The sequence below is a fragment of the Platichthys flesus genome, chromosome 20 (genome assembly GCF_949316205.1).
Source record: "Platichthys flesus chromosome 20, fPlaFle2.1, whole genome shotgun sequence".
NCBI classification, from domain to species: Eukaryota; Metazoa; Chordata; class Actinopteri; order Pleuronectiformes; family Pleuronectidae; genus Platichthys; species Platichthys flesus.
This window is the reverse complement of record NC_084964.1, coordinates 8,613,945-8,631,195: the sequence shown is the minus strand read 5'-3', so window position 1 is coordinate 8,631,195 and position 17,251 is coordinate 8,613,945. Positions and strand designations below refer to the sequence as shown.

Genomic DNA, 17,251 nt, shown 5'->3' with positions numbered 1-17,251 from the left:
GACGGCGGCTGCCAGAGGGAGGAATAAATGTGTGGCATGAAAGGTGACTGCTACAAGAAAGGAGCAGTCACACACAAACATGGCCGGGTATACAGACGATACGGGGAAGAGGCTTAAACCAGCGCATAGAGCACAGTGAGGCTGAGTAGTAAGATGTTGGTGTCTGTTGGCTGAGACTCCAAATTTGCACCCTGTGTATACATGTGTGTCCTCATAGCTTTACCTGCTAAAAAAAAGATTTTCCACCAATTGCAATAACTTATTTCAGCAACTCTCCAGTCCCACTTCAATGCATTATATTCAGCCATTACACTGTGAGGTAGCATTTCATAGAGCCAGTAAGCTTACATGCTTGTACAGGTTTACCTGTTCTAACGAATTCACTACATTTATACAGAGTGCTGAGCTTAAGACCGTCATTGGGCACATGTTTCGTGCAATAGCAAAATTACAAAGCTACTCAAAGCATTGATAGAGTGCAGTCGTTAATCTCTATGAACTCATTCGGCATGTGAATATGCAGAATCTGTATTCTGGTTCCCATTACATTCAGTTTGACCTATCAAGCTTTTGTTGCCAGCAGGTAGGGCTGGAAAACATTACACATGTTTTGGCTATCCACTTTTTAACTTATCTTTATTCATTTGCAGATCGCTGTGAATAGAGATTAGCCAAAATATCATATGGACCTAAAGAAACAACAAAAAGTATCGCTGTTTGTGTTTTGTGTAGAGACTGACTCACAGCAAATGGAAAACAGTGTCTTTGCCCTGATATCCACCTACTGGCTAGTCCCTGATATGTCACCAGAAGCCCCACAATATTGGCCGAGCACCCAGAGGCTAATTCATAGTCAGGATTGGAATTCAGCATTTTGCAATTTGGACTGGATGAGCCAATCTACAAAGTACAAGTGACAGATGTTGGAAGACTGCCTAGAGCCTGTTGTAATGATTCTCTACAAACGCATTCAAGTGTCTTCTAAAATCCAGATCTGTAAATATGTGTCAGAAAGCCATTTACTCAATAATTACCCTCCTGAACACTAAAATGTTCCCTTGATTGAATGTCAAAGGGAGAAAACAACATGCAGTATGTTCGATGTTGACCACCATAGTGTATGTTATAATGGCCTTGCATGCTTTGTCCATGATATAGTTATTTTTCTTGTCATAATGAGCACCTTCCCAACACCACAGAAATACATTGTTTTCTTTGCTATATAAAAGGAGGAAGAGGAGAGGTGGAGGAGACACTCTGGGCTTTCCTTTAGAGTTCCCTCCTCCGGTGTCAGTAGCCCTCACAACCTGTTGGTCAGTGTGATGAGGGAGAGCTGACCAATCAATTTAAAGTATATGGAGTTTGTTACACTACCTGTTTAGATTGTGGGAGTAAAAAAGGGATGGGGCATTTTCCATCCAAACCTTTTCTTGTGTCCATTTGCATGCCTGCCTTAGTTTGCGGCTGATCTACAAACTACTCAACCTTCTTTTTTATGAGTCACTATAACAGTTTTATTTTCCCTAGCAAACACAGACGTGCTGAGAATATTCTTTTTTTAACAACTGACTGTCTAAAAAGAGCAAACAGCCAACTTGAAAAAAGGCTAATTAAATAGTTTCTCACAATTAACTGAAGATCTCAGCTGTACCCTGCAGCAGCTCTTTCATGTCCACCTTACATTTTCATTAGCTCCCTGTTTCTCTGTCTCCCTCTTCCATCAGCTGCCAAGTACAACGGAGAACTCTACACCAAGCGTCGACTGATGGTGGAGCTGCCATCGAAGGGCAGCCTTCCTCTCCAGCCAATGGGCAACTCCAGACCCTCTATGGGCAACATGTCGTCGATGACTCCTCCGATGACCAACAATCCTATGGCTTCGAATCCAATGGCCTCCAATTCCATGAACCCCAACATCACTCAGATGACTTCAATGAACCCAATGACGTCAATGAACCCAATGACGTCAATGACACCCATGACGTCAATGACACACATGACGTCAATGACACCTATGACGTCAATGACACACATGACCTCAATGACACACATGACATCCCTCACTCCGATGTCCTCCATGACCCCTATGACTTCTCTGGGTCCACTGACTCCAGAGCCTGTGGCCACCTATGTCACAGAGATGCCCAGTATCTCCTCTGGGTCGACCCTCCCGTCAGAGCGGCACATAGCAGGGGGAGGAGGCGGGGCACTTAAGCAAAATGGTCACAAACTCAAAGGCAGCCATGGCCACGCTGCCCACAGCTCTCACAGCTCTCACAGCTCCCACCCTCATGCTCACAGCCATAGTAGCAAGCCGCCAGGACACGGGGCTACCTCTCTGGCACACATGGTGGGGACCATGCCAGGTGGCCTGTCCCTAGGCATGTCCAGGCCCGCTGAGACCAACATTGGCTCCAGCTCGGCTACAATGGGCCGCCCATTGGCATACAGTTCCAACACAATTGCGACTGGGCATGGGATGGGGCTGAAGGGCTGGGACGGGACTGAGACAGTGGGGCGGAGGAAGACCTACGGGCACAAGAGGCCTCAGTGTACCGTTCTGGAGCCGAACCAGCTCCATGGCAGCAGAGGCCAAAGCCACAGCCAACACTTCCTCCCCACCCAGCCCTACTTTGTGACCAACAGCAAGACAGAGGTGACTGTGTGAGTGAGGAGGGAAAGGGAGAACAAGAAGGGTAAATGGATGCCTACTGAGTGGTGGCACAGTTAATCTCTATGTGGAGACATCAATTCCGGGGGTGGTCAAAAGGTGCAAATCTGTGTGTGTATGTTTGTGTCAAGAAGTTGAGGCTTCTTGGTTGGCTGGTTGAATGCGGTGGGAAAGTGACACTGTGTCCGAGTGTTCCTCATTTCACATGGAGAGTTCACGAAGCAAATCACTGAACAGACCTTTGTTGTCAAAAGGATGGCATAAAAGCAGGGGATTTCTGTAACCATAACAAATAGCCTACAGAGCTGGGATGTATGTACACACGAGTGTTGTCTCACGGATAATATCTACCCTGTAATGATAACAATATCTGAGCATTTCAGTGCGACCACACACAGACAATGAAGTGGGAACCTGCTAGTAAGATGGATTGGCTTCACTGTAGGAATCCAACCTGAGAAGCAATATAAAGGATTAACACTGAAACATCTTGGTAAGAAGAATTGCAAGTTTACCCACAAACCTGGCCACAAGTGTTCTGCTCATCTGCCCAACAAAGTGTGGAATGGTTTGGAAGAAATAACATTCCGTCACGATTCAGCCCCAAATCTACTGAGGGCTTAGAAACAGACGACGAGGACACTGGGCTTTGCAGACATGCAGGGCTTTCCAGTCTGGCTCTTCAGAAACACCCTCATAAGCTCTGCAGCTGAAGGTCGCCCTTTTCCACGAGGCTCTGGCACAGAGAATGGACGCTGTCGCACTGGCATTGTGCTGCTCTGATCTCGTCTGTGGTGGTGACAGCTGGCCGCGAGGAGGGAAAAGGTGGCAGGGAGGCAGGAACTGGACGAGGCTGCTGCGAGCAGAGGCTTCTCATGCACACACACAAAGAAATGCACATATTCAGAAACATGCACAGAAAAACTTGTACACACACAGATATATTTACTGTAGCAACAAAACACACCAGGGTTTGACAGATAAGGGTTTGTTGAAGAATGATACCAGTCATTTTGGATTTCAGTTTCCAATGGTTGCTTATTTATTTAATTTGGGTATATTTATTATCTATATTTTTGTGGGTTGTATCCTAAAATTCATGTTTACTCACAATCGTATTCTTGTCAGTGAATTGAGACCATTGCAGTGTTCAAGAAATCTCTAATAAGACTACTCAGTCAAAGTGACAAGCAATTAATATAAATTATACCTTTAAAAACTACTGAACAATTGACATAGTTAAAGAAATGGTTTGACGGTTTGGGAAATATGCCCACCGGCTTTCTAGCAAAGAATTACATGAGAGGAATGCTACCTTTCTAATATCTATACAATAAGAAGCAACAGCTAGCGGCCAGTTAGCTTAGCTTAGCACAAAGACTGAACAGTGGAATCTGGCTAGTCCATATTCAGTGGTATCAAATTTCATATACCAGCACTTCTAAAGCAAATTTAGACTTAAATTTGTTTGAAAAAGTACATGTTATGGAGGGTAGTAGACTTTGTGAATTCCTGTAGTCTAATCACAGTGAAGTTTATAAAGCAAAATTACCTATTTGATTAAATAGACATTTGTTTTATGTATATATCAGTAACATAAGTGTAAAAAAATGGGTCAAAATAAAATATTTATTTATGTGGACCAAATGTCAGGTTTGGCTTCTGAACATTTTAGATTTTTACATTTTTTATTCTGCATAGAAAGTTCTACAAAAGCATGGAACTGTTGTGAAGAATGGGTATAATGGGAATAATAATAATAAAAAAAACAGATCCTTTGCTGGTGATAAAAGACACCGCCACAAAAAACTAGGCTTAATTAGATCACTTGCTTTGCTCGAGCTCTTGCTAAGAAAGAAAGAAAAACATCACAACCAGCAGAAAAAAAGAATATCTGGGTTACATGACTCACACATGAAAATAAATCCTTAAGTCTAACAAATAGGCCAAATCTCCTCACAGCTTCTCCGAGCCCATTTGCTGGTTTCAAATGATGTGGTACTTATTAGCAGCTGCAGCCACTGTTATCATTGTAACCTTGTTATCTAAAGTGCTGCATCAACCTCTAAGACCCTCTTTGCACTCGCGATTAAGATGCATTTTCAAGTGATCAGACTGAAGTCAGACAGTGCTTTGCCACGTTAGAGTTAAAACATGAATGTGTGTGTGGAAGGATTATGATTTGATTGCTAAAACCATCTCTGGGAGTGATCAGAGCAGTGTTCAGCCGAAGAACTAACAAGGCGACGGGCTGCTCTGACAACATCACACTCTAAAATACATTTGTTGATAGACAGCAACCTTGGTGTTAACTTTCCATTTTTAATGTCTGTAAATAAAAGAGGAAGAGGTGCACGTGCCTGCCTGGTGTGAAACTAAGACATTGGATTTCAATGTGACACATGAAACAACTCAGCCAGCTGAGCGCGGGGTCTACCGGAGGGGAATGTGTTTACCTCCTGCTGAGGAACCACTGCTGCCTCGGGGGTCACCTGACTGGAAACCTGAGACCAAAATTGGATCCGCGGAACAGGATTGAAGAAGTCATCAGTGCATTGAAATGTGTCACTTATGCATCCACATCACACACACACACACACACACACACAAACACACACACACACACACACACACACACACACACACACAGGTACACACACAGAGATTTACAGGGTGGACTCTGCTCTCCTTTTGCTCCCACAGTGCCGAGCGGCAGGCGTTGTCACAGCGGAGAGACAAAGAGCCACCGCTACTGCGTCTATTGTACATGAAAGACTGTGAAACTCCAGACCTTGGCCCTTTGTAGCGATAACTGACATTATGCTTTTTATATATATAAATATACATAGCCTTTCTCGCTTTATCTCTTTCTTTTCATGCTTTCTTTCTTCCTCCCTTCTTCTCTTCTTTGCTCCCACCCATAACTGTCTTCAATCGAAGGCATTCAGAGCAGAAATATCGGAGGGGAACTAAATCTGGGCTGTTATGAAGCTTTTCTGTGATAGTAGAGTACAGTCATGATGAGCCAGTGAGTAATAATAATAATTCAGCCCCACCTTGAAAGGCATGATTGGTTTTTCCCATTGTTCTAGCAGGAAATATAAGTGATTGATTCTGTGTGCCAAAAAATGTAATCCAGTTTGCAGTTTTGTACCACTGTGTGTGCTCTTGAACACTGCGCACATTTCACCCGTTATAAATTGTGTATGTCTGTATGTGTGTGTGTGTGTGTGTGTGTGTGCAGATCCTACTTAAGTAAAGAATTATTGTCTCTGAAAAAGTCAAAAATCAAACAAACCAGAAAAACTTTATCCATAGAGATTAAAATCCTATAAACCTGCCATTCTTGACAATGATAATTCTTGTGTTTTTTTTTTCCTCTGTATTTTTCTTCCTTATTTTCTTGACAGCTGGTGGTTTTGTTTGCGACAGAGGCTGAGAAGCAGGTCAATGTTTGCCCGGGATGTCAATTATCAAACCCAATTGACTTAATCCAGCAAGGCGGAAATGTGGAAATATGAACCTTCCTAGCTGCCCCATACTGCCCCATCCTTAAAGCCCATTCAGCTGAGCAAAGGCAGGCGCTGGAACAATAGGTGAGCAGGCAGGCCAGGGGAAACAGTTGGTCAACAAAACAAAAAAATGGAAAAACTAATCCCTCTAGGTAACAGCCCCAAAAAAACGGAGAGCGGGGAATTGGTCGCGCTGGCTGGGTCACGGTTGATGGGGTCAGAGGCACAGACGCGTGGGTTCAGGAGGCAGTCATGTCTGACATTTTTCATCAGACGAGTCGGCCAGGCTAAAAAAAAATGCGGCAGGGGGAAACAAAAGGACACAGGTTGTCTGCAGGACTCGACACCACGAGTGACAGAGCATGAAGAAGAAGATCAAAGACTGTTTCATGTTCTTCGTTTACAAATAAGATACAGATTTTCTGAATATATGAAATAATAATTTCACATAATTGATGACGTAATGTAGTATCTGAAGCTATTGTCAGCACCGGCCCCTCAGACTAAGAAAAAGAGAGCGTAATTCTCTGGGTGCATGTTTGTAGTTTGAAATACAGTTTTATAGCTCAGAGATGGTTGCTTTCCATTGACTTGTTTACCTTACTTTAGAAAAAACAACCAGCTTCACCTCCTGAGGGGATCTTCGCCTTCTTTGTGGTGGAGTTTGACCTTTACAGTTTTTTTATGGTTGATGCACAAACAAATAGACGTTACTTTACTTTAACTGGGATAATAGCATGAGGTATCATGGACAGGGGTATACAAAAAAAACATTATTCAATGGTATCGGCTCCAAAAAGAAAGAAATCAAACTACAAAAGGGATTTGGTAGTGGCTTGGTCACTCAAGCATTTCAGAATGTCTCACTTTATGAAATATGTTATATATTAAATAAATTGGCAAAGACACATGGATGATCTCAATCGGGCCACTTTCTGGTGTGGCCAGGCCTTTAGTCAGTCCGTCTACTAGACAATCAGAAAGAGACTAGTGACCACCTTCAGCTCTATAACACCAACCACGGAGCTGCAAAGTGTGGTCACAATCTAGAGCTGACCACTCAGTGGGAACTCATTGCTCCAAACCATCCATGTCCTGATTACTCTGGCAGCACTGCCACAGCTTAAACCTTTTCTCTTTACCACTTTTTTCTCCTCTGTGGCTGAATGGAAGTCAAATGGAGAGTGGCTGTGAAAGTGGCCGGATAACAGACCCAAGTTAGAGGGTTCAGTGGTTCATTGGAGTAGATTGATCACCGGCTAAGTACCGGCGCAGGAACCGCTTCTCTACCTTCTCCTAGTGTATAAAAATACAGCCAATATATCACAGGTATAGTCGCTGCCGTCTTGGGCTTGTGACTATACAAGCCTATATGTGACTAACCCTAACCCTAACCGAATCTTACCCTTAGCCCATTCTCTTGTCAATCTCTGCTCTCAAACGTGACACTCACTTAACAAACATCATGTTAAAAATACCTAAAATGTCAGAAACTATCTTTGGGGGGAAATTATCCTTTGATGTGTAAATTTGTTTAAGTCCATGCCCTATCTGCAAACATGGAGGAGGCAAGCGAGATGATTTGATTTTTGGGAGCTCTCATCTAATTCATCTCTACATACAGAGATAAATCACCAATAGAGGACAGTGAGACCAGTCTCTCTAGTAACTTGATTTAATCTGAATAAATTCCTGTTACTAGTATGAATACTACCCAAGTGCATTGCCCTCTATTGTCCATTTGGTTTACTTTAACCAGCTAGCCATCAGACACAGTCATGTCTTTTCTCACCCACTGGAGAGGATCTACGACTACAGTCTGGTTATTGATCCCTGTAGCTCAAACCCTTGTTTGTACAGTGGTAGGTCCCCAATTATTCAGTGCGAATCGCTGCTCAAACATGACCTCAGCAACTTCCCACCTGCAAATCCCTGCTTCTCTGGCTCTGTCAACAACAGCTCTTCACAGCCGTGCATCACCTGAGCCACCAAGCTACAGGACTGACTCCCCAAAACAGTGCAGCCACCTCTCGCCTCATTTCTGATGTGCTCTTACTCTCGTGATCAGAGTCCAACTCTTGGAAGGAAAACATCAGAATGATTGTTGAGCTTATGTGGGGTTTTTCAGCTGGGACCAGAGTCTCTGAATTTGTCAAATTTATAAGGGCACTGAGAAAAGCAAACCACCCATTTTCTCACAAAATACACAGCGACAAGCGCTAACAGAGCTTATGCTCCCTGATAACTTACGATCTGGTCTTTAATCACTGAAACCCCAGAGCAATGCTGGGTGAAACCTTTGGTGCTGCGACCGGGACTCTGTCCATGGTGGACAGAAATCGAAAAGTGACTCTGGGAAGCTTTGAATTATTAAATTTAGCTCCTGTTAGAAAGCTGTGAATCATGGACTACATCACAATCATACACACACACACCCACACGCTGAAAAACACCACTGTCCAGTCCCTCCATCAGGCAACAGCATTGTTAACCAAACATGCCGACTCTCAGACCATCGATCATTGATACAGCAGCTCAGCATATTTTCAATTCAATCACTGATATGAACTGGAACATGTCTAGAAAATGCATATCTTGTTGAGTATTTTCTTTTGTGCGCTCATTTAAAAGCTGAAGATGTGAAGCATGGACTGTTCTTGTCGTCAGTCTGAATCAGGAGGGCTGGCGTTGTCTGTAAATATACATTTTTTTTGCGGGGGAAGTAGTGAAGGGTCTTCTCTTTTTTTCTTGTTTTACCCAAACAGACAAAATGCAGTAAAGTCTTTTCATTAAAGAAAAGAAAGAGCAGCGTTATCTTGATGACAGAGGGAAATATGTACAGTACACGGGAGATGACACTAAAGGGCTCAAACACAAGATTTTCCTCCACTCTTTTCTTGTCTATCCTCCACTGTTGCCGTTTGTCGTGCTTGATGGCGCTGTAACGACTACAGCCTATGAAGAGCGGCATCTGTATGATCACGAGAAATCAATATATCGCTATATTATCAAAAGGGTTCTTGTCAGCTACGTTTACGACTTTGTATGGCATCTTTATGCGCAATGTTTTTCACCAATACGGAGCTGTCTACTTATGCACACAGAGACAGGGGAGATGCAGTGTTTGTTGTCCAGTGACGCTCTTACATCTGTTTAAAAAGGGTTTTGCTCCTATGATGTGCTTTATATGTATGATTTTGACCACATACCTATATTAAATATACCTGCTGTTAGCATCACGGGATGGATATCAATCACAGTGGATGTGACCCCTGCTATTAGCCGGAGTCAGAAGAATCAATAAGCTATATGTGATATGACTATTATTCCTTAGCGAGCATATCCTTTTATAGAATAACTCATTGATTAACTCATTTTGGTGTTAATCATGCATTACATGCAAAGATATATGAAACCCAATTTTCTATTTTTGATGTCCAGACCAGTTTGTGGTATTTATGCATATGTGTATATGGATATGGCTCCAACACTGCATTTATGCGTGACTAGTAAAGCATATTTTCTAAGATATAGAGTCCATCTCCCACTATTGTTTGCACAGTAGCTTATAATATGCACCGTGATGCCCCATCGTCCTTTAACTGTTTACTGACTTTATAATTTGTGAGAATTTCTTTATGAAAAAGCTGTATTTTGGTACTATTCAAATATTGTTAGAAAAAGAGATATAGCAGATGTTCTGTTCGAGACATATATTACCATAGTGTTGCTATGAATTAGTCTGTTTTTCTTATTTTTGGGGAGGGGTGACAGGGATATTTTTGTTCTTCTTTTGTTGTTGATTTGCAATCTGACCGTATTATCACCATTGTTCTATATACAACTTTCTTACGTGGCAATAAAAGATGACTTCTGTAAAAGCGCTGCCGTCTTTGCTTTCCTTTGGAGTCTCTTTTATTTCTTGTCCTTTTTTCCTAAGTTAGAGATTCTTTACAGAAACTTTACAGTTTCCTCCTCTCTCATTTCTCTTGGCTCTAAACTAGCCGAAAAAGGCATCAGACGATATATAGAGTCTGTTTCTCCGGCTTGGACAAACTTTACAGACATCTTAATGTACTGTAGCGAAAATGAGAAGTTGAAGCAACATTCGTTCTCATCTCTTTGACACATAAACGTCTCAAAGATGTCAATTCTGATTCTGCTAAAGTTGCAACAAACTTGTTTTCACAGAGAGCACTTGACAAAAGTTCATGTGCACAAGGTCAAAACGATCGAAGATAAATTTAATAAAATTGACCTGCTTTTTGTGATATATATAATATGCATTGCTTTTTCATCTGTTGTTATTCAGAATATTTACATTCAGTAAATACCATCATTAGTTAGTAGCGTCATAAACCCTGACGGGATCCTTGGCTGGATTTCCATATTGAGAATTAGATTTCTATGGACATTATCCTAGGAGGCCAGGCGGATAAAGTCTGCAGAAACTGCAGAGCGTCTCCCTCGAACAATTACGTTCACACATCCACCTCCTTTGGAGAAAATACTGAGGAACTGCAGAGTTCAGTGCACGTCGGACAACAGCTCAAGTTTATCTGATGGATATCAGACACACTGTGTATAATAACTCTCCTGCAGCATCAGAGCTGTATTTGTCTATTGTTAATGGTCACCTAACATCACCTGCTGCAGCTACGTACAGGGCACTTTCCATTATAACCTGAACCCAGGGGTCAGTTTGGGGTCAAGTATATTGCCCGTGGACACTTTGGAATATACACTAGAAGAGCTGGGGATTCGAACCAACAACATTCTGGTTAGTGGACAGCCCTCCATACATCTTTAGCCACAGATGTTAATACAGACATTGATCATTAAATAATAAAAGGGAATACACAGAGAGACACAGCCATTTTCTGCTTTTTCTGGTTGTTGGTTGTAAATATTGCATGAATTAAGAGAAAAGAGCAGCCACAGTAAGTGGCATGTGGAAAATGACTTAATGCCACAAGTAGAATGAAATGATATAACAGCTGCTCCTGCCATTATTGGAAAATGTAATTAATTGACCCTATTCTGTAATAAAAAAACATTAGTGATGAACGACGTGTCTCCACTTTATCCAACCATCCAGAAATTAAACTTAAAATATAATGAATGAAAATCGCCATTTTGCACGTTTGGATCCCTAGTTTGCACAGTAGCTTTCAGGGGACAGAGGCATAGGAGCAAAATCTCATCAATACGAGAGCACGACCACTCATGAGTCTATCTCAGCAGTCAATCATGACTTACCACAGAAAACACCTGATCAGTGTGATGAGAACCACCTAAAAGAAAGAATCCATCTTTGAGAAAAATATATATGTAACCTAATTTGACTTTTTAGTTTTTGTTCAAGTCCCATCCACTGACGTGGAGGAGGCAGGATTATGATCTATACTGCAGCCAGCCATCAGTTGGCAATAAAGAGGCTTTGGCTTCGCTTCTGATGACCTAATGTTGTCCATTTTTATGTTTAGTCTATGTATTAAACAGTGCTTGGTGTTACCTCTAGTAACTCTGTCTAACCCATCAACCTGGACATAAATCTTAATGATCATTACTCAATGAATCTGCAGGTTTATACTTTTGTTCATGTACTTGTATCAGCATTACCTCCTTGAGTCTGATGATTTCTGGCAGTTTGCCTTTCTTTAATAATAACTTGGGCATAAAACAAAGTGTCAGTAGTGTATTAAATTAGCCCAAAGTCAACATCTATTCATCATAAAAATATCTCCTCTCCTCTCATCCCTCTTTCCCTGCTGCTGCTCTCCATGCATGCAGAGCTCCGGCCAGAGTGTGAACGTGTCCTTGAACTTCAAACAAAAGATCACTGCCAGGGTAATCAAACCTACCCTCTCGGTTGTAAATATAGTGAAACCGTGCATGCAAGTCATGGGGAAAAAAGGTAAAAAATATTTTAAAAAAGTCATCTTTTAACTGCACACAAATTTGGTCTTCACACCCACCTGAATACAAATACACACCACAACAGTCAGACGTAATCGCACAACGTGGGTTTACACTAATTACTCAGGCTGCCAGAGCTATTGGCAGGGAGGAAACAGTCCAGGGAATTTAAGTCAAAACAAAGCAAACCTGCTTTTCCTCACACTCCCCTGCCAATCCCTCTTTACCTGAATCCTGCTCTGCTGAGCGGAGCTACACAACACTGTGTGAGTGTTTAAAGCCGACTGGCACCGATTCCTGCTTCAACTGTCAGGGACGACGCCATTGTCGTCATACTCATCATCATCATCATCCTCTTTTAGAACTTTGTTTTACAACAATAATCTAACACCCTTTAACAGACTTAGTTATAGTCATCACCATTTTAATTTATTCATCATACTAACCTGATTGAAACAATAGTTTGAATAAGACACTGCCATGACCATAGTATTTTCTCAACAAGGTCAAGCCCGCATACGGACGTTGGCCACTTCTGGCAATGATGCAGCGCTTCTGGCCTTGTAATAGCAAATGTGACCTAAATATCCCACAATACCCCAAACAACAAATGTTTTTGGACCATGTGGTCACTGGTGACCACATGGTCAATGGCCCCCAAAGCCCCTAAAAATAACTTTTTGCACCTTTGGTTGACATATGTTATAACTATGGCTTACCTATGGCCCAGATCTGGCAAACAGGAATGGACTCGGTCAATAAACCCACACAATATGTGGGCCGGATGTGGTATCGAGGCCAAAACAACTTTTTGTGTATTCAGAATAAGAAATAATGGAATTGGGAAGCATTCTGATTCTTATTAGCATCATGTAGACATGTATACCTCTTAGACATAGTATATATTACATTAATCATCCTTTTTGTGTGTTCTAGCATTTGCAACATCAATGTATATAGTAGTTACCAACTGCTTGAAGACACGTTTCCTGGGTTAAAATGTGAACAAGAAGCAGGACATAATGTCAATGTCTTTTTTAGGATAATGTATGAAGCCAGTATTTTGGTTGTAATGTATATTGTAAATGTCTGTAGTTGTCTTCACTTAGGTCAGCGGCCTCGTGTGACTGACATGGTCCTGCCACAGGGCAGATTGTTCAGCTGGTTTCTCTGGGAACAAACTGGGAACCTCCACTGAGATCCCTGAATCTTCACCACAGGATCATCAAGCTGCTTCTCACATTTTTAACACAAACAAACAGACAGATAGTTTTGATTATGTTTTCCCTTGTATCTTATATTGTACAAAATGAAGCCAGATCTTAACATAAATTTAAGGGCCTAACATGTTTAATCAATATTATAATTTATAAGAATTAGAATGTATTTATTCCAACAGAAATAAGCCAAGCATATCTTGTCATGCTGAACACAATAACGATAAGAAACAGATGTATTAGCTTTCGTAATATTGAAGAGAGCAGTACATTCTCATACATTGATCTTGTTAACATCACATTATTTTACCTCAACTGAGTTAACAAAGTGATTATAATAAATGAGATCCCCCTAAAAAGCAATAAAACTAAATTTTGTATTTAACCAATTCTTATCAAAAGTACAAATAAACAGTCCACTTATAACTTATTAGCAAGCTATGGGGTAAATTATTTACAACTCCTCATCTGAGGCTGTTCATGTAACATGATTAATGAATTAAAACAGTAATGTAAAACTAAGTAATTGATTTACGCATTTAATCATATTTAACCCTGTCTGTTCAGCTGGCAGACACATTGTTTCTTGGCAAAACTTTCATCAAAATGTTGCATAAATTTCAATTATATTCCCAGAAAACTTGCAAAGAAATATTGAAGTTATTGTGCCTCCATTCAACGATATTAAACAAGATAGTTGCTCAAATTTTGCATTTGGGTGGAAGAAGAATTAGAGTGTGCATAATGGTGTAGTTGAAAGAACAGCAATCCTGTCATGACAAAGAATGCACAGAACTAATATGAGACTCAGAGATTCTGATGAAAACTTCACTTTAACATAACAAAGGCAGAAAAGGGCCGAAGTCAGATAACGGACTAGCAGGAATTAATACCAGGCAAAAAGAAACAAATCCAAAAACATGCAGGAGGTGTGAAAAGTGGAACTGGGCTGGTATATATACACAAGATAGTTAGGGAATAGGGGAACAGGTGAGCAGGTGAACATGAGGAAACCAGGTGAGAAAAGGCAGAGAGGGCTGGCGTTACTTCAGGGCAGGTTAGAGTGCCAGGATCTGGATCGAAAAGACAGTGAATCAGACGTTTGACCACATTTGTCAACGCTCAAACTCGCCAGTCCACAGACCCTGACAAGGACCAAAGGTGAATGGGCAATCTCTATGAGATATGTCTGGCGAACTTCTAAATATCTCTTAGAGATTAATTTTAATAAGTGTGCTTTCGCAGGACCAGGGATCTGAATTTACCTTTTAATTGTTATTTATTTATTTTCAGTCTTTAACTTGTAACTCTGTTTTGAAAGGTGCAACATAATTAAAGCTCGTTATTATGAATTGTCAGAGGGGGCGATATATCAGTGTAGTGATGTGGTGATGTCACACGCTGGATTAATGACCAAGGGGAAGCATACACAAGGGGAACAAGATTGGCCCTAGAATAAAACCCTGGGGAACTCCACATGTTATTGAGGCTGAAGAGTAAACATTGTCACTGACTGAAACAGAAAAGCTATAATCTGATAAATATGATGGAAACCACTGCAAGTTTTTTATTATAATAATACATAATGGCATTATGGGCTCTTATCTACCACATCAAAAGCTGTGAGGTTATGAAGAATATTCGATGTTTGCAATAAAAGCTAAGGGCAGTTTCTGTGCTACAGTTTTAAACAAAACTTGATAATCTGAGTTTTTAATAAACTGTAATCTTTGCCAATTACAATAATAATGTCATTGCCTTTATCACTTTTGGTTATATGATGATCTTTTAATGTCTTTCTCAATGTTCTTTTTTTTTTTTAATAAGTCTGGTTAAGCATTAGATTTCACTGCACAGCGCATCAATTATATAGTGGAAACAGCACTCAGCTTTTCAGAAATTGCATGTTATTCTCATGGCCCAGGGCAGCAAAACCCAGGATGTGTGAAAATGAGTCGTTCGCTTCCAAAGCTTCAGACCGGGAGGAGTCAGACTCTAATCTGTGAAGAGAAAGCGATGTATAGCCGGGGGGGAAACCACTGACAGCGGCGACGTGACTCACTTTGTCGTCTTTTACACTGTTTGTTTGAACATTGAGATCCAAGAGAGCTCATCAAGTAGTAATGTTGTCGGTTTGAAATTAAAAAATGTGCAGTGATAGTCAGAATACATCATGAAAGATTTTTTTACGGATTTAAGGAAGTTCTGCAAGTTAAAAGAGGTAGAACTTATGAGCGGGAGAGCAAAAAAACAACTAGGAAAATCAGAAATAGAAACAGCGTCAAACAGAGAAAAAAAAAACAGAGGCACAGACAAGAAAGCATTTTGGACAAAGAACATTTTTCATGGATTGGTCCTCCACTGCATTTTCTAGGGCCTCTAAAGAGAATTGTGAATGAACAAAAACTATATAAAAGCAGAAAAAGAAGAAACAGAATATGTGAGGGGAAAAATGGGTAAAAGACATCTAAGGTTCTCCAGAGAAAAGAAAAAACAAGATAAAGAAAGAAAGAATAAAATACTTATGTCTAAATTAAATCATTTAAACATCACATACGAAGTTACTACAGTCCACACGTTTAACCTTTTAGAGTCAATGACTTATATCATGGCTGATATAAAGACATCACTGTCATACATGTCAGCTTAAACATGAAGCCGATCTTGAGCTGCGTATCTAAAGTCAGAGGCAGGCCTGTCATGGTATGGGCTGCACATCAAAGCATGTTTTTTTTCTCCCATGACCCTGCCACGGGAAATGATCTTATGCAGAGAGCAGTGCATCATGGGACTACCCTCTACACAAAGTTCAATGAGTCATCTTGTCAGAGGGATTGACCGGACGATCTCCCCGGAGACTCCTTCTCGCCTTCACCCTCCCTCTGTCAAGATAATACAGTATTCACAGACACACAGAGAGACAGAGTGGGCTCTCAGGGATGAACATGCGAGGCGCTAAGCTGGGCTCTTCCCCGCGCCCTCTGCGAGGATAAATAATGTGGAGTAGCTGAATAAATAAGTTCATCTTTTTTTGCCCTTCTTTATCTGACGTCTTGCAAGGGCAGATGAAAGGCACTGTGCGTAGTGTCTAAGAACCCGTCTTGTGCAGCCTTGTCAGGACCATTTAGAATATTAAGATATATATTAGATTAAATAAAGAGATATACGTCTTAGACATTATACCAGGCCGAAAACTAGCTTCATGTGCATTGCATGATTATAAGTATAATCTATGAGCACGTTAGTTAATGTGTGAATACACATTAGCTTCACATGCTACTTGCAGCAGTCATTATGCATGGAGCACTACTCCCACAGGTGATTATCAGCTAACAGAAATGTAGCCCTGTATCTGCTGGATGTGGAACTGTTGCATTATTTAAAGCCCCTGTGATGAAGTGTTTCTACATGTTAACATTTCCCCCTGGTCCCTTTTCTCTGTCCATCTAATGATTCCAGAAATATGTGTGTCTGTGTAGCTCACACATCTAGAGAACCTTTCATCTGACTATGTGTGTCGTTAGGGGCACATGGAAGTGCAGTGTGAACTTTGGTGCAATTTTGACACACGATATGTTCAATATTGTTAGATAACTTTATGAAGCGCTCTGCAGTGGCAGCAGCAGATGTTGTTACCCACGACCAGAGCGCGTTCACAACATGAGCACAACTGAGTTGTGTGTACTGAGTTGAGCTCCACTGAATATTGTATCGACAGGTGAACAGCTCCTTGTGTCGCAGCGGTGGTGCAGCTTTAGGTTTCTGTGGACTAGAAATGCTGGAGAGCTTTTACTTTGAAACAGGTACAGGAAAAAACCCTAACCCTTTTTTGGGACATATAATCATAGAAACTGTGTTGAAAAATAATTGTCATGGTTAAGTATGCTGTGCATCGTGCACGGTACATGGAGAAAATTGGTAAGAGTGTGGCA

At 41.1% G+C, this 17,251-nt stretch overlaps 1 protein-coding gene across 1 annotated transcript in view; it reads left to right on the top strand.

Annotated features, from left to right (window-relative positions):
* shisa9a (shisa family member 9a) overlaps positions 1-10,046 on the top strand; it is a 49,527-nt gene extending 39,481 nt beyond the window's left edge. The window contains exon 4 of the mRNA XM_062378960.1: positions 1,725-10,046. Within this exon, the coding sequence (XP_062234944.1) occupies positions 1,725-2,668 (944 nt within the window). The 3' untranslated portion in view covers positions 2,669-10,046. The remainder of the gene's footprint in view (positions 1-1,724) is intronic.
* The last annotated feature ends 7,205 nt before the right edge of the window (positions 10,047-17,251 follow it).